The sequence below is a fragment of the Aquarana catesbeiana genome, linkage group LG04 (genome assembly GCF_042186555.1).
Source record: "Aquarana catesbeiana isolate 2022-GZ linkage group LG04, ASM4218655v1, whole genome shotgun sequence".
Lineage (NCBI taxonomy): Eukaryota > Metazoa > Chordata > Amphibia > Anura > Ranidae > Aquarana > Aquarana catesbeiana.
This window is the reverse complement of record NC_133327.1, coordinates 651555314-651577911: the sequence shown is the minus strand read 5'-3', so window position 1 is coordinate 651577911 and position 22598 is coordinate 651555314. Positions and strand designations below refer to the sequence as shown.

Genomic DNA, 22598 nt, shown 5'->3' with positions numbered 1-22598 from the left:
ATGCGCGAGTCGCGCTGCGCGTTCCCACTGGTCCCTGCTGTCTTCTGGGACCTGTGTGTCTCCCAGAAGACAGAGGGGGGGAGGGGGACGAAGGAGGTGCTGGATATGGCATAGATATCTGCGGCTCCTGCGGCTATCTATGCCCGGAAGTGGGAGCAAATACCTGGATTATACAGGTATCTGCTCCCCCCTCCTCCTGAAAGGTGCCAAATGTGACACCTTAAGGGGGGGAGGTATCCCGAAAAGTGGAAGTTTCATTTTTGGGTGGAACTCCGCTTTAAACAAAAATCCTACGATCTGGTATTGTAGAATGTATTAAACCCACTGGGTTGAATGAAAAAAAAAAAAAACGAATGATGTGTAGTAGGCTTTAGGCCTGAGGGGCTTACTATTTACAGTGCTAAAGTAGTGTAAAAACCTTATCTGACGTACGAGTAAACAGACCCGTCTCTCCACGCTGTTTTACCAAATGCTTTTACGGGAGCTTTCTGGACAGCGCTCTCATATAATCTGCTGACCGAAGACTTGTGGCTTATAAAAAACACAGGGTACGTGCCAGTGTTTGCGTCTGAAGCTTATCGGTATGTTCTTCTTCCTGTTTGAGTCACAGAGATTTTTATCTCTTATGTGTTCTTTTGTAGAGATTTTTATGGGTTGCCTTCTCATGCACTGCTCTGGGTTAATCATTCCAAGCGATCGGCTTTTATGGTGTTCTGATGTATAAGCAGATACAGATGAATTTTTATGCTAAAGAACTAGTGACTTGTGTTTTTGCAAGTTGGCACGGGTCCACCAGAATCTGTTACAGAACACCGTGAAGGCCTCCAAGATGGTTTTGTTGTCAGGAATCACGTTACTTGTAATGCTCGTGAGTGATGACAGTCGCTCTATACAAGAATTAATTATAATTTGGTTACTGCACCATGATTTATGCAGATCTGGTTTGTGTTTTTGCTCAACAGTCCCTACTGAAGTGGTAACCGATCTTCTGTGAATGGCAGGGTTGTCAAATGTCCAAGAACATTACGTATCGTTCAAGAAAATTCAGATTCTGCAAAGATTTTTATAAAGATGATTTCCCCTGCACTTGAGTACATTATCATCCAGTTATGGTCCAATTATTACTATCTAACTCCATCATTTACTGAGGTGCTGTACCAATAAATTACAAACACTAGACTACAGGCAGTCCCTGAGTTACGAACGGGCTAGGGACTGTAGGTTTGTTCTTAAGTCAAATATGTTTGTAAGTCAGAACAGCATGGGCAGAAGGGCAGATATGTAGTTTTCCGATGTTCCGTCGAATGTGGCCGACGTCGAAAAGGTTCCGTCGAATGTGGCCGCCGTCGAAAAGGTTCCGTCGAATGTGGCCGCCGTTGAAAAGGTTCCGTCGAATGTGGCCGCCGTCGAAAAGGTTCCGTCGAATGTGGCCGCCATCGAAAAGGTTCCGTCGATTGTGGCCGCCGTCGGAAAGGTTCCGTCGAATGTGGCCGCCATCGAAAAGGTTCCATCGAATGTGTCCGCCGTCGAAAAGGTTCTGTCGAATGTGGCTTCCGTCGAATGTGCCCGCCGTCCCGTTCGTAAGTAGGAATCGTTCGCAAGTCGGATGTTTGTAACTCGGGGACTCCCTGTACTGCATTTTACATGTGCAGCTAACAGCAAATGGAGCCTTTGTTTCATAGTTACATAGTAGGTGAGGTCGAAAAAAGACACATCAAAGTCCATCAAGTCCAACCTATGTGTGTGATTATATGTCGGTATTATCTTGTATATCCCTGTATGTTGCGGTCGTTCAGGTGCTTATTTAATAGTTTCTTGAAACTATCGATGCTCCCCAGGGGCGTAACCACCACCATAGCGACCCATGCGGGCGCTATGGGGCCCGCAGCCGAGTGGGGCCTGGTGAGGATAAGAGCACCGCCGGCACAGTCTCCCAGCCAGGGGAAGAGAGAGGAAAGGAAGAGGCGAGCTGTCCGTATCAGCAGAGAGCTGAATTGCCTGATGTAAGAGCTTTCATTAGAACTTCCAGTGTTCCCGGGGCTCACGTCACATAGCTCCACCTTTTGGCCCGGTGCCTTTGATAGACAGAATGCCGATCCAATGCTGGACATGTGACGTCATCAAAGGCGTCGGGCCAAGAGGTGGGACTATGTGACGATGAGCCCCGGGAAGACGGAAAATTCAAATGAAAGCTCTCTGCTGATCTGGGTGGCTTGCCTCTTCCTCTGCATAGGTGGGGCTGTATGGGGCACAGGCAGACCAGGCTGTATTGGGCACAGGTCACGCTGTATGTGGCACAGGTCACGCTGCATTGACACTAGGGCAGTTGTGGGGGGGGGGGGGATTGTTTGCAGGGGGGCCCCATACAACATTTTGCTATGGGGCCCTGCTATTTCTAGTTACGCCCCTGATGCTCCCCAATGAGACCACCGCCTGTGGAAGGGAATTCCACATCCTTGCCGCTCTTACAGTAAGGAACCCTCTACGTAGTTTAAGGTTAAACCTCTTTTCTTCTAATTGTAATGAGTAACCACGAGTCTTGTTAAACTCCATTCCCTGTGGGGTCACCAGTATGGTATTTGTATATTGAAATCATATCCCCTCTCAAGCTCCTCTTCTCCAGAGAGAATAAGTTCAGTGCTCACAACCTTTCCTCATAACTAATATCATTCATTTGTTTAGCAATTATTATACAATATTTGTAGAGCGCCAACAGTTTGTACATCACTTTACAACATGAGGGCAGACAGTAGAGTTACAATACAATTCAATACGGGAGGAATCAGAGGTTCCTGCTCCTTAGAGCTTACAATCTCTAGGAGGGAATCAAGTGCTGCTCTCCTAACCTTTAATCACCAGCCATTTTAGTAGCACGTTTGAGCCTTATGAGGTGACTGCAGCAAGTGGTTAACCACTTCAGCCCTGGGAAGGATTTACCCACTTCCTGACCAGGCCATTTTTTGCGGTACGACACTGCGTTGCTTTAACTGACAATTGTACAGTCGTGCGATGTTGTACCCCCCAAAAAATTGATATATAGAATAGAGCTTTTTTTTGGTGGTATTTGATCACTTCTGCGGTTTTTATTTTTTGTGCTATAAACAAAAAAAGAGCGACAATTTTGAAAAAAAAAAATATTTTTTTACTTTTTGCTATAAGTATCCAAAAAAAAAAATGTACAACAACAAACGTCTTCCTCAGTTTAGGTCAATATGTATTCTTCTACATATTTTTGGTAAAAAAAAATCCCAATTAGCGTATATTGATTGGTTTGTGAAAAAGTTATTGCATCTACAAAATAGGGGATAGATTTATGACATTTTTATTATTATCATTTTTTTTAAAACTAGTAATTGCAGTGATCTGCGATCTTTAGCGGGACTGCAACACTTTTTTGGGAGCAGTGACATTTTATACAGCGATCAGTGCTATAAAAAGGCACTGATTACTGTATAAATGACACTGGCAGGGAAGGGGTTAACACTAGGGGGCGATCAAGGGGTTAAATGTTCCCTAGGGAAGTGCTTTCTAACTGTGGGGGGAGGGGACTGACTGGGAGTAGAGAGGGATCTCTGTTCCTAATCACTAGGAACACACAATCTCACTCTACTTCCCTGACAGAACAGGGATCTGCTTTGTTTACGCTGGCAGATCCCCGTTCTGCCTCTCTGTGGAGCGATCACGGGTGGCTGGTGGACATAGAGTCCGCCGGACCCACCGATTGGCTCCCCCCAGCTAGTGAATGGGCATGCCCACAGATCGCCGTGTACACGTCCAATGGCGATTCGCGCAGCCAAGCCAACGCTGGTCGGTAAGTGGTTAAAGAGTACATTAATCCAGTTCAGCAGGGACCAGATGGATTTTGATCAATTGGGGTGGATTTACTAAAGAAAAATAGACTGTGCACTTTGAAAGTGCAGTTGTACTCATTTTTTCCAGAGCTTAGTGAATGCAGTAAAGTTTTAGGCTCGGTTGCAGATCGCACAGGAGTGCTGTGCGTCCCTGTTCCGCGTTTCAGGGACGAATCCGGGCCGAATCTATGCCTGAATTCGGAGCCAAAGATGCACAGTGTTTCTGTGCATTTTCCCCATTCACTAAGCTCTGGGGAAAATGTGTGCAACTGCAATTACAAAGTGCACAGTCTATTTGCCTTTAGTAAATCAACCCCAGTGTGTGGCCATCTCTGCTCGACAGAAGTCTATCATTAGATCAGCTTCTGTCAAATGAGAATATTGGAAAACTTTCCTTGGTCAGCCGCTGCAGCTGCTAATCAGATTCTGACAGTAGTGGGTCTCACTCTCACAATACAAGGTCTCAGCGAGGGGATTCCTCCATCTACCTCATTTGTGTGGATGAAGTATTCTGCTCTGCTGGCTGACCAAAAAAAAAAAAAACCCAAACAGTATATGGTCAGCTTTAACCCGTTTACAACCACCCAACATATACGTGCCGTGCCAAAGGGGAGGGCTTTAATCCCACAATGCCGCACATAGGCATCCCTGGGAGGCTGAAGGTTCATTTTCTGAGGGCCCGCTCACTGTGTGCTCCCCGAAAAACAAAGAACGAGCTGTCAAAGACCGCTCTTGGTTCAGGCTGAAGATCGGGAGTTGGCGAGACCGGCTTCCGATCCTGTGACCACTGTGATAGTTCGGTCCCCAATCGGTCCGAACTATTTAATGGGACACCTGGGCAAGCAAGAAGGGGATCAATTGACCTTGTAGCTTAACCCTATATGTCAATAGTAAGGCAACAAACACTTGAGTGAGCTCCTGACCTTTCCCCTCTAACTCTAGAGAGAAAATAAAAAAAAAGTTGGAGTTGGGCTTTAAAGCGGAACTTCACCCTGAAGGCAAATTTCCACTTTACCCCGACCCATACCCCCCCCCCCCCCTAAAAAAAAAAAAGTGTTGGTAGGAGGTACCTGCTCCCACTTCTGTTCGAATCGCCTTAGCAATTCCCCTGGAATTTTTACCCCCGTCTGCAACCTCTTGGAAAATGTCAAAGAACCACTAAGGCTGCGTGACCATTCGTGCATGCGCTGTGGGAACCCGGCTGTAAAGAGACACAGTCGGCTTCCCACAGTAAACATTCCGGCACTGGGAGGACCTGAAGACCAGAGGAGAATCCACCCAGGTGAGGACAGCGCTGGATCCTTGCACAGGTGAGTGTCCTTTTATTATAAGTCAGCTGCTACAGTACTTGTAGCTGCTGACTTTAAATTTTTTGCAAACAGGCTGAAGATCCTTTTTTTTAGTTGTTGCCCTAAAGCTGGCTATACACGCACAGATTTTTCATTCGCTCTTGCTGGCTGACCAAAATAAATCTTTAGCAGATTCCTCCATGCACGCTATGCAGTGCAGATAGATGAATCTCTTTTGTCGGTTATTGCATTCTCAAAGTCTGCACCCACGGTTGTCAGAATACCTGAACAGTGGCTGCATCTGACTGGATGCAATCACTGCTTGGCTGAAAATTTTCCACCCAGCACCATTGAAAAGTTGACTGAATTGACTTTTGTTAAGCTGGGTGGTGCTGACAGGAACACTCACACCTCGAAATTCAAACCGTATTTGAAAGTCTTAGGCCGGCCATACAGGGAGCAAAATTCTTTTTTGCGACCATGGGTTGCAGGAAAGAAGTTCGCTCGATTCCCCCATTAACACAGATGATGTTGATGTGGGATACCCTCCTGTCGGACCATTGTCTTCACCCGTGGGGGAAGCCATACCTGTCGGGAGGAGACAGTGATCATCGCTAGCAGGTATAGTAGCAACTCGCGATAATCACAAGAAAATGCGGCAGGATGGTTGTACCCATGTTAATCGATCAACGTGATACATTCAGCCTGCCTATTAATGGTTTGAATTCGGACCGTGTATCTCTGGCCTTAAGTAACCACTCTATTGTTATCATGCACACAGATGCAAAAAAACGCTGCTTTTAGGTGTTTTTATTCACTTCTGAACACACCTGCATGTTAGCTAAGGTTCCCATGCACATGCAGATATTGTAGTGCGTCTGCCCAGGTATATATTCCCAGAAAAGCATTTTTGCGCTTTTTTTTCTGTGCAAACCCGCCTAAATGCATATAAAAGTGCATAAATACATTTTTATGCACATAAATGTATTCTAGTGGATCGAATGTGTGAATATTCTGGCCAATAGAATGCCTTTACATGCAAATGCTTCCAAACGCCATACACATGTAAAGCATAAAAGTAAAACGTGAGCTCAAGGCTCCGTTCACATCTTTGGGGTTCTGGATTGCAGGGCAGAATCGCCGTGATCACGGCAAATCGGGGGATACCCGTGCTGTTTCCGTCACTTCCAATGGCACCCCAATTGTTGTCCGATAAATCGATCTCCGTCACTTCCAATGGCACCCCGATTGTCGCCCGATAAATCGCACAAACAGAATTGCGGGACGCCTATCTCCCAAAAGAAGTTCTTGTACTTATTTTGGACGACAGGCGTCCCGCAATTCTAAAAAAGGTTAAAGAAAGAGGCGCCTTCTAAGTATGAACTGTAGACACTTTATGGTACAATAAATAAAAACACTCACATTGAGGTTAAAAAAAACGATCAGCATGAGGAAAATTCTGTTTGCACGATCTTACCGTGATTCATCGGGCGGCAAAGTCGCGCCGCGATCGGGGTGCCATTGGAAGTGACGGAGATCGCACGGGCGTCCTGTGATTCGGGATCGGCAAGATGTGAACGGAGCCTTATGCCCCGTACACATGGTCGGAATTTCCGACAGGAAAAGTCCGATGGGAGCTTTTGGTTGGATATTCCGACCGTGTGTATGCCCCATCGGACTTTTTCTGTCGGCATTTCCAACAGACTTAGATAGAGAACATGTTCTAAATTTTTCAGTCGGAGGTTATCCCGTTGGCAAGTCTGACCGTGTGTACACGGCATTAGGGCTTTTTTCCGCCAACTTCTAGCAGCAAAAATACATACCTCCGTATGCATGAGGCCTACAGAGGCGAATGCCAGCTGGAATAGGGCTGCTGTGGGCTTTTTCTCACCCTGTCTGGAGGCCTGACACAGGAGGCCTGTAACTTTTGAATAGCCCCACACACATGTGACTGATTTTATTTGACTCAGCAGGAAACACTTTACAAAACACTTGACCTCTGACGGTTTGAGAGCTGTATCACTTTCTAAGCGTTTTTAATTCCCTTTTTAACCACCTGTCTCAGGAGAACGAACCAAGAAGCCACGTTTCATAAACTGATAGTCACGTTACTTCTTTTTTAACCAACGTTGACCTGCCTGCGGAGAATTGCGTGTTTGTTCTTACCCAAATGAAGGTCTGGGCGAAAGGAAGGGGTCAAGTTTAAAGACTGTAACTAAGAAAAAAATTATACATCTGCATAAGTGTCTAAATTACACTAAATTGCAGCAGCGTAAAGTACACGTTTTATCAGCCGCTCACATGGGATCGTCGTGGGAAAAACGACCCCTTCACACTGTCATTAAGCTGTCACGTGTACAATGGTATGTTGTAATGATGATAGAAACCATTTTCCAGTGAATGGGCCCATGTAGAGATCAGCAGCTTTTGTGATGCATAGAGAGACAGAACCGCCGCTGCTGCTGACAGGCCAGTTTTTGCATATGGTGCTGTGTTTGTTCAAGAGGTATTTGGTCAGGCGCCACAATCAAACGCTGGTGGTTAAGGCTTTACTGTAGAATGTGTATTAAAGCAACAGTCCTATTACATTGTAGGAAGGCTATTTATTTTTAGTGTAACCCTAAAGGCACATTAAGAGTAACCTTCAATTACTCCTAGGGGCTGACGGAGGAAAAGTGTGCAGACAAGAAAATATCTTGCCCCCCCCCCGGCTAGTCAGAAGTCTTGTTTTTTTGTCAGACTTGGATTTCAAAAAGGACAGATCGAGCTGATTGGTTGCAATGGGCAAGAAGACATTTTTTCTTTTTTTTTTTTTTTCTTTTTTTTTAGGGCTCGCTCAGATGCAAGTCCAGATGGCAGTTAAAGCAGGTGGTTGAACTGTGGTTTTACCTATCTTTAACCGCCCACCTAAACAAGGACTTGAAGCTGTACACATGCCAGGACCAAGGCAGAAAATAAACACCCTGTTGCATTCGATGGGCAGTACTTTCAGTGAATGTGACCAATTCAAGTTAAAGCGGAAATAAAGGGTGAATAATTACCTGTCCAACAGTCGTCGCCGGCATCTTCTTTTGATCACCATAACTAAGTTCCTAGGTGGCAGAACGCAATGCATTGGGTGCGTGGCCTGGCCAGAGTTCAGGCCACTCCATCCACCTCCATAGAACATCTCAGATGTGCAGTATCCGAGGGCTACCTCTCTTCCCTTGATCTTCTTTTGCATGTCGGTCTTTCGCCAGCATCCTCTTTTGCATGCCGGTCTTTGGGCCTTTTCTTTGCCCGGTAGGGGATGTTACTCCTCCACATGTGCAAGAGCTAGTCATCCTGGCATTTAGAGACAGGCCCAGCACCGTAAGCTGCTCCAGGAAAGACAGCAAGCAGGCAGGTAGGGGCATTTTATTGCAGACGAGACATTGCATGTCTGTATTAAAAGCCTGCCTGATCGCTGTTTTGTTACAGCGGAACTTCAGTTCCACTTTAACCTCCCTGGCGGTATGATTATTTCAGATTTTTGCGTCTCAAAGCGGTACAATTATTTTGCATAGAAATTTGGCGTTTAATATTGTAGGCCTGTAATTCCTAGCAATAACACACTTAAATCTGTCCACCAAGAGTCTAGTAGATATCCCGGGTATGATGAAGTTTGAAACACAAAATCATAAATTATAATATAATAAATAAATATAAATAATTAAAAAAAAATAATAATAAAATAAATTTCCCCACGATTCACTATCACTCAATTCTGCAATTGTTCTAATTTACTATAGCTGTTTTCTAGCTGGTCTAAAGCCACTTTTGACGTAAAGGGACACTTTTTAGTTGCTATGGACAATCTCCAGTTTCCAGGCAGAAAGAACAGTATATATAATATAAAACTGCAGGCAGGGCATGGGCCAAAGCATTGGGGACAAAAGGGAAGTGAAATGATTTCATACAGTAATGTAATCTGTAAGATTACAGTGTACTGTATGCGTTATGATATTTACACTGTTTTGAATTTGCCGCCAGGCTCCCCGACGCTCGCAGGGAACGGAGCCTGGCACAGAGAGACTTTGGGCAGAGGACGGAGCCCACAGACACAGCGGGGGGACATCGCAGGATCCTGGGGACAAGGTAAGTATACCGCACCAGGATCCTGAGATGTAATCCCGAGTGTGGCTCGGGGTTACCGCTAATAGTGCTGAAATTTAACCCCGAGCCACACTCGGGAATACCGTCAGGGAGGTTAATAGGGTTGTACCAAACCTGTCCTGCAATGCACACAGTTGCAGTGCAGTGGTTCAGCATTTTCAGGGTTAAAATAGGTGGTGAGGAGGTGACGTACTAGCTCCTCACCGACTGTCAGATATTCACAGAAAAACGATCCACTGTCAGATATTCACAGAAAAACGATCCACTGCAGATCGGTTTTCAGTGGTGCAGCAAGGGCTGCCAAAATCCAGGGCGAGCCCAAGGAATGTTGGTCTCCTGCATTCTCCACAGAACTCAGCATTATAGGAGAGACGAGGTGATGTGGAGAACAGCAAGAGGTACCAGTCAACATCTTGTCATCCCAAGCAACCAATCGGAATCCTTGTTTTATTTTCAGACATGAACCGCAGATAGGACAGTTGGTAGCTGATTGGTTGCTTTGCATAAAAAGTATTTTTATTTTTAATTAAGTCTTCAGCCTCATAGAGTGAGACAGCTTAGTAATTTCTTTAAGGGATGGAATGCAATTCTTTGGCCTGGGTAGTAAATACAACCAAGTGGCCTTTTTATTAAAGGTGCAGGTTCACATCCTCCAGCATCAGCTTCCTTTGCAGCTCTTGGCATTTGGTCACATAACATTCAAGAGTTGCAAAGGAATTAGTGGCTGGAAGACTTCTGGCAGATGCTGTGTTTGCAGATTGCTATATGATATCCAGCATATGTCACTGACTACATGTCCTGCTGTTGCTGTCTAAGTCATTGGTGGTCAACTTTCTTGATATGGGGGGGTCTTAAATGGCTGCACATAAAATTCAGAGAATACTCAAGTATCAGAGACAGCAGAAACAAAACAGGATATAGGCAAATACTATTAGCATGATACAAAAGATGGTCCGAGACTGTGGATATAATACAAGAGATGGTCCGAGACTGTGGATATAATACAAGAGATGGTCCGAGACTGTGGATATAATACAAGAGATGGTCAGAGACTTCAGACATGTTAAATGAGACTATGAACATGTTTTAGGAGTAGCTGGCTATTGGTGACATGCTTCATTGATTGGAAATGTGTTAAATCAGACTGCTAGAAATCATTACTATAACAGGGCAAAAGGGAAACGCCAATTAGTGTCTGTATGGGTACCCTTGGGCCACACGAAAATTCCAAAAGGCCTGCAGGTTGGGCACCTGGAATCTGAATGGTGAAGTATCTCCACTCATTAGCCCAACATATCTTATTGGGACCGTGCCAAGAGGCTCTCTCTCCTCTAGTCTGGTATTCCACTATTTACATCTCGTAGGTCTGTAAACCTCCATAGCAGAGCTGTCAACTGTTTGACGTTTGAGCAGTGAAAACAGCCATACTGGGTCATTCTAGTCATGTGATATTGGCGATTGTCACCAGTAATTGCTAAAGAGCAGAAATGTACCTGCCTTTTACAGTGTAAAATGTATTGTTCTAAACTATCATTGTTTTCTTTTCTTTTCTTTTTAGAATGACAGGGAGAGAATTCTTTTCAAGATTTCCTGTTCTTTATCCATTTCTTCTGGAACAACTAGAAGCTGTTGCCAACACAGTTGACAGGTAACAAACAATGCAAATAAGAACTGCTTGGACTTATTGTCTTTTTTTGATTAAATGTCTTGTTTTGTCCATGCGTTATCTTCTCTAATTTACAGTAAAACAGTAATATAACACAGGCAGGGTGGGCCTTTTTGGTGACACATTAACCACTTAAGCCCCTGGAAGGTTTACCTCCCCCCTCCCCCCTCCCCCCTTCATGACCTGGGCATTTTTTGCGGTATGGCACTGTGCTACTTTAACTGACAATTGCGCAGTCATGTAACACTGTACCCAAATACAATTTATGTCCTTTTTTCCCACAAATGGAACTTTCTTTTGGTGGTATTTGATCATCTCTGCGGTTTTTATTTTTTGCGCTATAAACAAAAAAAAGAGCGACAATTTTGAAAATAAAATACAATATTTTTTAGTTTCTGCTATAAAACACACCCAATAAAAAATGTAAAAATCAAATGTATTCATCAGAAATCACAATAAGTGTATTTTGATTGGTTTGCGCAAGTTATAGCGTCTACAAACTATGGGATAGATTTATGGAATTTTTATTTCTTTTTTCACTAGTAAGGGCTGCGATCAGGATTTTTAGCAGGACTCTCGCGGCGGACAAATCGGACACTAATGCCTTGTTTCTACCGAGCGGATCGGTTCGGGTCAGATCGGTTTGGACGGCCTAGAATGGTCCGGCCTATTCAGGCGAGCGTTTCCACTGCAAGTCGGACCGACAGGGGCCATACGTGGGTTTAGAAAAAATGCCGTCATGGCGTCACACGTCCACCAATCAGTGTAAAGTATCGTAGCTCCACCCTAACCGAACTGTTCTATTTTCTATGGCCCCACATCTGAAGCAGGACCCTGAATGGAACGGTTCGGTTCGGTTCGGTTGTATGGGCCACTTTCATAATGGAAACACCCAAAATAGCGTACCGTACCGAACCGATCCGCTCGGGGGAAACGAGACATAAGTGACACTTTTTGGGGACCAGTGACATTAATACAGTGATCCGTGTTAAAAAAAATGCACTTTCACTGTACTAATGACACTGGCAGGGAAGGGGTTAACATCAGGGGCGATCAAAGGGTTAAGTGTGTTCCTAGGGAGTGCTTTCTAACTGTCTGTGGGATGGCTTAGCTGGAGGAAAACAGAGATCCGTGTTTCTGCTTAGCACGTACAGACAGAACATGTACAGGTACATGATTTCACGCAGGAGGGCCGCCCTGCCACAGTATATCTGTGTGGGGTTGTCCTTTAAATGGTTAAGCATAAGTGTTTGGCTTCTTCATATTTTAGGAGGATTTCCCATTTTCAAGAGAAAATTAAGAGCAGCACAGAGGCTAAGTGGTTAGCACTTCTGCCTGGCAGCACTTGGGTAGTTAGTTGGTTTGAATCCCAACCAAGGCACCTCCTGCCTGGGGTTAGCACATTCTCCCTGTGCCTGTGTGGGTTTCCTTCCACACTCCAAAGACCTGCTGGAAGGTTAATTGGCTCCTGTCTAAATTGGCTCTTGTATGTGTATGAATGTAAGTTAGGGACCTTAGATTGTAAGCTCCTTGACTGACTGATGTGAACGTAAAATATATATAAAGCGCTGTGTATATTGTCCACACCATATAAATACCTGTAGTAAACAGGCTTGTCACCTGATATTATTTTTACATTCTGCAAAAACACCTCTCACACTTCTGGAGCCACTCACAGCTACTTGTTTCTCTTTAGTCTTTTGGTTGGGGGGGTGTTTAGCAGCTCCTCCCCAGTAAGCCATTGGTTTTCATGGCATTGCTGTGTGATAAATTCTAATGATGCTCAGATTCATCTCTTAAAGTGGTTGTAAACCCACATGAAAAAAAACCTGCAAGACAACGGCATAATGAGCTAGTATGCATAGCGTACTAGCTCATTATGTAATACTCACCTGAGATTGAAGCCCCCACTTCGGTACCCATACACAGCACTGGCCGGAGACATTTCTCCCAGGAGTTACTTCCAGGTACCGCGGCTCCGGTGCTGTGATGACGTCACTCCCGCGCATGCTGGTAACGGCACACTCACTGAAGCAAACGGCACGTATGTGCCATTGCTTCAGTGCGCACATGCCGATGACGTCGGCACATGCAGATACAGGGGATATCTCCTAAACCAGGGATATGCAATTAGCGGACCTCCAGCTGTTGCACAACTACAAGTCCCATGAGGCATAGCAAGACTCTGACAGCCACAAGCATGACACCCAGAGGCAGAGGCATGATGGGACTTGTAGTTTTGCAACAGCTGGAGGTCTGCTAATTGCATATCCCTGTCCTAAACTATGCAGGTTTAAGAGATATCCGAGGTAGCTACAGGTAAGCCTATAATAAGGCAAAAAGTGGTTTGTAAGGGTTTACAACCACTTTAAGGCCTGTGCTTCTTACTGTCCTCTATTATTACATTTGTTAGTTCTCACTTAGCTTTAATGTCCCACCACCAAAGCAGCTCTGTTTACATTTTCCGTGTCTCATGCTCTTTGTATCGTGACATTTCCAATCACTGTCACTTCGTCAATTATCTGTCCTATTTCTCATACTAGCAGCCATGGGGGTCATCCTTGCTTCTGACCTCTTATTTTCAGCCCCCATTGACACACAATGGTATTAAGGTCTACTTTAAAGGGTAACTCCACTTTTGGGGGAAATAAAAAAGAAAATAAAGAAAAAATAATATAGCGATACAAGTCATATTGTAATTGTTATAAAAAAATGACCTTTCCTTTTCAATCTGCAGCCACTGTAATTTTCTATAAATGCAATGCAATATGGCTACCTGGAGTTGTTCTATACACAAAGTGTGTACAGACCTCTCCCCAGAAACATCATTTCCTGCTTGTGTGATTGGCTCACCAGTTTTCTCAGAAGTCTGCCTAAGATGCAAGTCAGATTTCAGGCATCCCCTGCAGCAAAAATGTCATTTTAGGTGAGAAAACCCAATATGAACACATCTAAAGGGATGCAGGCCCAGCAGCTTTCCTCATTAGAGCTCTGCAGCGTCACAGCTGACTGATAATTATGAAACACACAGGGATTTCTTCAGAATAAAAAAAGGTAGGAATCTGCAACAAATGTTATAATCCTTGCACTGTACATAGATCACCCAGGGGGAATGTTTTTTTTTTTTTTTTTCAACAAAAGTGGAGTTACACTTTAGGCGCTATTCATACTTCAACTTGACCCCCATTCAGCCTCCTACTGCAGCACATTTTAAATTAATTTGTCTAATTCATAAATATTTTTTTGGAGTGTGGAAAGAATAAAAAAAGTCATTTTTATTGCTGCCTTTGTACCAATTAGGCAGATTTCTGTTCACTTCCTGTCCCGGAGAGATAAAAGGATGAAGGATCAGAAAGATAGAAATTTACACTATGGGTTTGATTTATGAAAGGCAAATAGACTGTGCAGTCCAGAGCTTCGTAAATGAGGTAAAAGAAGAGAAGGAAGCCTATGGGAGCAAGGAATAGGGAAAGTATACAGTATCACCTGTTTTTTTCATCTCTTAGGCCCCTTTCACACGATCGGTCCGCCTGTCCGTTTTTCAGGCGGATCTGATCGGGCCACCCATTGACTTCTATGGGGAGGTCGGTGTCCGCTGACGCCTGCCATCTGCTCAAAACAGACCTATGGCGATACGTTCGCCATACGTCTAGTGGATCGGATCGGATGAAATCGGACAGCCGGTCCGTTTTCATGCAATCTCCCCGTAGAGGAGAGCGGGGCTCTGCCAGGTCCGTCTCTGTACAGTGAGCTGAGACGGACCTGTCATCTGCCTGCTCAGCGGGGAGCTAGCGGAGTCCGTCAAAATGGATCCGCCCCGTGTGTAAGGGGCCTTAGGCAAAATGAAAAGTGAACCCTTATGCCCTGCACACACGACCAGTTTTCCCGTCGGAAGGTTTTTCCGACGGAGTTTCGACGAAATTCCGCTGAAACTGTCTTGCGTACACATGATCACACCAAAGTCCGACCGTCCAGAACGCGGTGATGTACAACATGTACGACGGGACTAGAAAAAGGAAGTTCAATAGCCAATAGCTTCCGTCTCGTACTTGCTTCAGAGCTTGCGTCATTTTTGGTACGTCGGAACAGCATACAGACGACGGTTTTCCCGATAGGAATTGGTTCCGTCTGAAATATTTAGAACATGTTCTATTTCTAGGTCCGTCAGAATTTTCAACGTAAAAAGTCCGATGAGGCCTACACACGATCGGAAAATACAATGAAAAGCTCCCGTCTGACTTTTTCTGTCGGACATTCCGCTCGTGTGTACGCGGCATTGCAGTGGGAAGGGGACCCAGTGCATGGGTAAATCCTTTTTTTTCCCAGGAGTTCAGCTTTAACAAAGTGTAATGTTTTGAAAAGGATTGGACTTTGTGAATATTGTACAATGAAAAACATGAAAGGGCTGGAATGTTTTCTGCACAGCTAGAAATGCTTTCATGTTTATCGAGATTCTACATTTAGACTAAAAAAAACTCAAAACACTGAATGGTTGATAAATACAAACTTTCCCTTTTTAACTTTTACTTTGAAATCTCAATTTCTTGTAATTCTTCCCTTGGCTTCTGTGTGCCAGCCTGGTCAGCAGCTGTTGTGACCTGGGGTTAGGGAAAGTCTCGGGGCATACTTGGCATAGTGCCAGCCTCCAAGTACGATGTCATCAGTAAAGATGGCTGTGCCCAGGGCTTACCACAGCTATTGAGAAAGCGGCAGGTTACTATCGCTGTAATTGTACATGAATATGTTTTATTATTTTACTTTGTGTTTGAAATAATGTACATTACATATTTATTTATTACAATAAATAAAGCTCAGAAAATTGTACACAATGCTTTAGATATACATTCTCCGTCCACTTTATTAGGTACACCTTGCTAGTACCGGGTTGGAACTCATTTTGCCTTCAGAACTGCCTTAATTCTGTGTGGCATAGATTCAACAAGGTGTTGGAGACATCCCTCAGAGATTTTTTTGTCAATATTGATGTGATAACATCATGCAGTTGCTGCAGATTTGTCGACTGCATATCCATGATGCGAATCACCCGTTCCACCATATCCCAAAGGTGCTCTATTGGATTGAGATCTGGTGACTATGGAGGCCATTGGAGTACAGTGACCTCATTGTCATGTTCAAGAAACCAGCCTTGAGATGATTGGAGCTTTGTGACATGGTGCATTATCCTGCTGGAAGTAGCCACTAGAAGATGGGTACACTGTAGTCATAAAGGCATGGACATGGTCAGCAACACTACTCAGGTAGGCCATGATGTTTAAACCATGCTCAATTGGTACTAAGGGGCCCAAGGTGTGCCAAGAAAATACCCCCCACACCATTACACCACCACCATCAGCCTAAACGGCTGTTGTTTACACCAAATTCTGACCCTACCATCTGAATGTTGCAGTGCAAATCGAGACTCATCTGACCAGGCAACGTTTTTCCAATCTTCTATTGTCCAATTTTGGTGAGCCTGTGCGAATTGTAGTTTCCTGTTCTTAACTAACAGGAGTGGCACCCGGTGTGGTCTTCTGCTGCTTTGGCCCATCTGCTTCAAGGTTCCATGTGTTGTGCGTTCAGAGATGATATTCTGCATACCTTGGTTGTAACGAGTGGTTATTTGAGTTACTGTTGACTTTCTATCATCTCAAACCAGTTTGCCCATTCTCCTCTGACATCAACAAGGCATTTTCCTCCACACAGCTGCCACTCACTGGATATTTTCTCTTTTTTGGACCATTCTCTGTAAACCCGAGAGATGGTTGTGTGTGAAAATCCCAGTAGATCAGCAATTTTTGAAACGCTCAGACCAGCCCGTTAGGCACCAACAACCTTGCCATGTTCAAAGTCACCTAAATCCCCTTTCTTCCCCATTCTGATGCTCAGTTAGCAGTTTGTGTTACCAAGCAATTGAACAGCTGTACCTTATAAAGTGGGCGTTAAGTGTGTATTGTACATTCACATCAGTCCCTGCCCTCAAGGAGCTTACAATTTATGGTCCCTAACTCACATTCATACATACTAGGGCCAATTTAGACAGGAGCCAATTAACCTAACAGCATGTCTTTGGTTGCACTGGGAGAACAGGCAAACTCTGTGCAGGTAGTGCCTTGGTTGGGATTCGAACCGATGACCCTAGTACTGCCAGGTGGAAGTGCTAAGCCACTGTGCTACACTTACATTTATAGACATTTATGTGTACACCTTATGCACACTGGGTTTTAAAAATTGTCACTTTCAAGGGCGTTCAGAGGAGCTGGGCAAACGCCTAGTGTGCATGAAGTCTGTATACATATTCATAACTCCCAAGTGCCCTTCATTTGTAGGGAGAGGTTTCCTGTCCCTCTTTCCTCCTCAGTTGTCTCTATTTTTGTTTTTTATTTAACAAACATCCCTCGACTATTGCAACTCCCTCCTCAAAGGCTTACCTCTATGCAGGCTATTCCCCTTTCAGTCGATTATTAATGTTGCGACCAGACTCAGTCACCTTACTAACCGCTCAGTGTCTCCCACCCCTCTCTGCCAATCCCTCCACTGGCTTCTGATTACCCACCAAATAAAATTAAAAAACTAACAACAACATACACAGCCATTTACAACTGTGCCCCAAGCTACATCGGCAGTCTTGTCTCGGTGTATCACCCAAACCGTGCTCTCTGATCCTCCCAAGACCTCCTGCTCCTCCTCCCATGTTTGTCTCCAGGACTTCTTCAGAGCTTCTACCATCCTCTGGAACTCCCTACCCCAATCCGTCCGGCTATCTCCTACTCTGTCCACCTTCAGATGACCCCTGAAAACTCATCTCTTCAGCGAAGCCTATCCCACCTCCACCTCACAACTGAACTTTTAATTTTCTCATCAGCTCACCCCCCACAGTTATTACCTTGTGTACCACTCGTCTGTCCCTTATAGAGTGTAAGGTCTCAGAAGGCCAGGCCCTCCTAACCACCTAGTATTGATTTGTATTGTAACTGTACTGTCTCCCTTATATTGTAAAGTGCCGTGCAAACTGTAGGCGCTATTAAAATCCTGTATTATTATTATTATTATTTTAATGTTGTACTAAATCTTTAACTGAAACTCTAAATTGGGTCTCCAAACATTTAAAAAAAAAATGGCTAGTTTACGGTCATTCACACTTTAGGAGGGCCAGTGGCCCACTATGGTCAGTGGAAGTAGAAAATGCTTCAGGCTTGGTGTTCAGTGGGAGTAAAAAAAAAAAAAGAATACATAGCGCCTATGAATAGTAGGAGGAGGATTGTTGGTATTAGTGGAAGGAATTGGGCCCCATTGTTGGTATCAGTGGAAGGAATTGGGCCCCATTGTTGGTGACAGTGGAAGGAATTGTGCCCTATTGTTGTCAGTGGAAGGAATGATGCCTCATCATTGGTATTAGTGGGAGGATTAGTACCCCAACAATGGTGTCATTGGAAGGAATAGTGTCCCATCGTTGACGTCTTTGGAAGAAATACTGCCCTTTTGTTGGTGTCAATGGAAGAAATAGTGCCCCATCATTGGTGTCAACGGCAGGAATAGTGCCTTATTGTTGGTATTTGTGGGATGAATAGTGCTTCATCTTTGATGTCAGTGGGAGGAATAGTGTTCCAACGCTTATATCAGTGGAAGGAAGTATCCTTGCTGTCAATGAATGGAATTATCCCCCACTGTTGGCATCAGAGGAAAGAATGGTGCTTCATCAATGGTGTCAGTAGGAGAAAATAATACCTTGTGTCAATGAGTGGAGTGCCCCAAGGGCTGCATAAAGGCATGCAAAGTGCCGCAGTTTGGATATCACTGCTTCAAATCAGTGTTTCTCAACCTTTTTTCAGTCAAGGCACCTTTTAAAAGTATGTCGAGGCACCCCATTCTAAAATGTGAAAAATTAAACAAATAGTTTTACATAATGCACCAACATCCACATACATAGGACACCCAACATTAGAGGTGATTTATTATTCCACAGCAAACACAGGTTTACAGGTTTGCATGCTGGTACTGACTAGTATTCTATTGTTTTTCTTCTCCCTCATTTTCTCTGCCTTACTAATATGACCCCAGTGATGATGGAAAGGGACGGGGACGGGGGGGGACAAACAAGGATGCTGTGCAGGGCCGTGGGGTCCTCCTTATCAACCAATGACATAATGATGTGGTTGTAATGATGCACAGACATGAAAACATGTGGCTTTGTGTAACTAAAAGGCAGGCTTGATCCACCCACTGGCTTGTATACAATTTTTTTGGCATTTTTCCAAGGCACCCCTGTGGAAAAGATGTGCCCTTTTACCTACATAGTTTGTGCTACATTTTAGAAAGTTGGGAGTTATGCACATAATAGTTCAAATATGTTTTCCTTCAAAAGTCATAAAATTATTTTGCAGTTTAACTTGTCTTTATATGTCTGTCTCAACCTAGTTGCTTCAGCTGCAAGTTAAAAACAGGCTTGTATATCAAGTGCCTGCTCTGTACTTTGATTGAAGGGGAAGAAAGGTAGAAGGTGGTAAGCGCTTATTGTGGTCTTCCCTAGTGTGTCAATATGTTGTCCAAAGAGCAGGTGAGAAGTTGGGATAGTAAAGCAAAGTCTGTATTGCAGGGTGTGAATAGTGATAATGGGAAAAGTGTGTAAGGGGGCACTATTAAAAATAAACTTATACCCTATCAACTTATATTAATAAACGTAATGCCGTAGAATGCAATAATTGGAGCGTAGATAAACAATACCGTGACATATTCATTAAGTGCTAAATTGATAGTGCAACACATTAACCAAAGTGATAAAAAATACTTGTGCTCTGGAACATTTTATATAGTCATCAATATTAAGTCTTCAACATGGTAAGATGTGGGAGACCATCGCCAGCTTAACACAAATCCAAAAACACCCCAAAGTGCTCAGTAGGATGTCCTACTCACCAGAATACCATGACCCCTTTAGCTAAAAAGAGGGTCAATTGATGCTCAGGTGGTTGAGTTGTGGATCCTGTTTGGTTATTCTCTGAAGTGGTTCAAGAATATCTCCTCCTCTCCGCCATAAAATCACATTAAAATTACAAAAAAAGGGAACCAATAGCGTGATACAGTTTATTATAAAATAGTATAAAAACATAAAAATGCCTGCTTACATGTGTAGGTTCCTAAACCCGGCACTGAGGATTGCCCGCATTCAAAGTTGAAGGGAACCTCTGCTGCCCGGCTCGCGCTCAAGGGACGGCGTGAGTTCCACTGCCCAGTTACAAAAAAACAGAAGCCAGAGACCCGGACGTGACCGGAAATGCGCCTCGACGTACGTTTCGTCTTAGAACATCATCAGGAAGTGTCCCGGTCATTCAATGATTGGATCATAAATACCATGGAGCAGCATGTGATTGGTGGGGTTAATTTTCCCCACGTAACCCATTCGCTCCCTTCAGATATGTTCCACATCAAAGTGGTTGTAACCCAACCAAAAAACAAATAAAAAAACCTGCAAGACAAAGACATAATGAGCTAGTATTTACTTCTGGGTATCGCTCCGGCGCTGTGATTTACTGGAGCCGTGATAACTTCACTTCCGCACGTGCGCCCGTCGGTAATGGCACGCTAGCTGAAGCAACGGCACGAACGCGCCCTTGCATCAGTGCGCATGTGCCGATGACACCGGCACATGCTGATACAGGGGATATCTCCTAATTCATGCAGGTTTAGGAGATATCCGGGGTACCTACAGGTAAGCCTTATTATTAAAAGGGGAGTGTAAGGGTTTACAACCACTTTAATAAATGTATATAGCAATTATAAAACCCCCAGGAGTTTGTTGAAGTTTGGTTGTTACAAAATAAAAATCTTTTTAAAAGTCTGTACAAGCTGGTGTGGTGCTCCCATCCTTTCAAAACTTCAATATAGCATTGCCAGGAAAGGCAGGTGGAAAGAGTTTGTAGCTTGTTTTGTAGAGTATGTCGTTTTTGTATGTAGCGTGTTTAATAGAGTGGCCCTTTAAATATTTTAGTGCATGCCATGGTGTTGTAAGCGATGTAAACATGGAATGAGAATTTGCTTACCTAATGGCATGTATTTTTACACCTGTGGTAAGCAGATTTTTCATCCCGCAGCCACCAAAGTGTGCACACTGAATCCAGCTGTCCGCAGGAATTTTCCTAATGTTGGTGGTTGTGGGGGTGGCACAGTAAGGTGATTGCTAAGCATGGTGTATACCTCCAAGAGCGTTGTGCTGCTGTGTTCATGGAAAAACGTGCCATAACAGTTAGTCAGTCATATGTATGAAAGAAAAAAAGTCTCTACTGCAAGCACGTGATCGATATACAACTGGTGTATAAACAGATTGACAGGTGTGTCTGCAGTTTGTGTTAAAGGGGACCTGGATTGTAAAATGAGGAGTTCACCTTTACCAAAAACTGCCTATACAGATAAGGGGTGTCTGTAGATAAAAACTAACTGTGTAGCTCTGACTAAAGTTGAATAATGCCCCCTATAGGTGTAGGCCATTTACATACCATACCTCCTAAAGCCTGAGTGGAATGCTCCTAGGACATTGCTGAGTGAGGCCTAGTCATTACTGCTCACCTCCACCATCACAGGAGTGAGCTCTCAAATGCTGAGCTCAGAGCTACTGCATCAGGGGAGAGAAAGCGTATGTGAGGGGGTTTAAATCAAAGAAAGAGCTCACTCCTGTGATGGTGGAAGTGAGCGGTGACAACTATGCCTAGCAACGTCCTGGGAGTATTCCAGTCAGGCTTCAGGAGGTACAGTGCATCCAGAAAGTATTCACAGAGCTTCACTTTTTCCACATTTTGTTGTGTTACAGACTTATTCCAAAATGGATTAAATTAATTATTTTCCTCCAAATTCTACAAACTATACCCCACAATGACAACGTGAAAGAAGTTTGTTTAAAATCCTTGCAAATGTATTAAAGAAAAAAAAAAAAAAAATCCCATGTACATAAGTATTCACACCCTTTGCTCAATACTTTGTTGAAGCACCTTTGGCACCAATTACAGACGAGTTTTTGAGTATGATGCTACAAGCTTGTCACACCTGTTTTTGGGCAGTTTCTCCCATTTTTCTTTGTAGGATCTCTCAAGCTCCATCAGGTTGGATGAGGAGCGTCAGTGCATAGTCATTTTCAGATCTCTCCAGAGATGTTCAATCGGGTTCAAGTCTGGGCTCTGGCTAGGCCACTCAAGGACATTTACAGAGTTATCCCATAGCCACTTCTTTGTTATCTTGGCTGTGTGCTTAGGGTCATTGTCCTGTTGGAAGATGAACCTTCGTCCCAGTCTGAGGTCCAGAGCACTCTGGAGCAGGTTTTCATCAAGGATGACTTTGTACATTTCTGCATTCATCTTTCCCCCGATCCTGACTAGTCTCCCAGCTTCTGCCACTGAAAAACATCCCCACAGCATGATGCTGCCACCACCATGCTTCCCTGTATGGGTGGTATTGACCAAATGATGAGTGGTGCCTGTTTTTCTCCAGACATGACGCTTGCCGTTCAGGCCAAATTTTCAATCTTTCTTTCATCAGACCAGAGAATTTTTTGTTTCTCATGGTCTGAGAGTCCTTCAGGTGCCTTTTGGCAAACTCCGGGTGCGCTGTCATGGGCCTTTTAGTGAGGAGTGTCTTCAATCTTGCCACTCTACCATACAGGCCTGATTGGTG

At 44.1% G+C, this 22598-nt stretch overlaps 1 protein-coding gene across 5 annotated transcripts in view; it reads left to right on the top strand.

Annotated features, from left to right (window-relative positions):
* Positions 1-22598, top strand: part of THADA (THADA armadillo repeat containing) — a 904047-nt gene that overhangs the window by 362397 nt on the left and 519052 nt on the right. For all 5 annotated transcript variants that reach the window (XR_012244018.1, XM_073628459.1, XM_073628460.1 and 2 more), the window contains exon 27: positions 10833-10922. Coding sequence is in view for 4 of the 5 variants with exons in the window: in XM_073628459.1 (XP_073484560.1) it covers positions 10833-10922 (90 nt within the window). In the remaining variant the exon portion in view is untranslated. The remainder of the gene's footprint in view (positions 1-10832; positions 10923-22598) is intronic.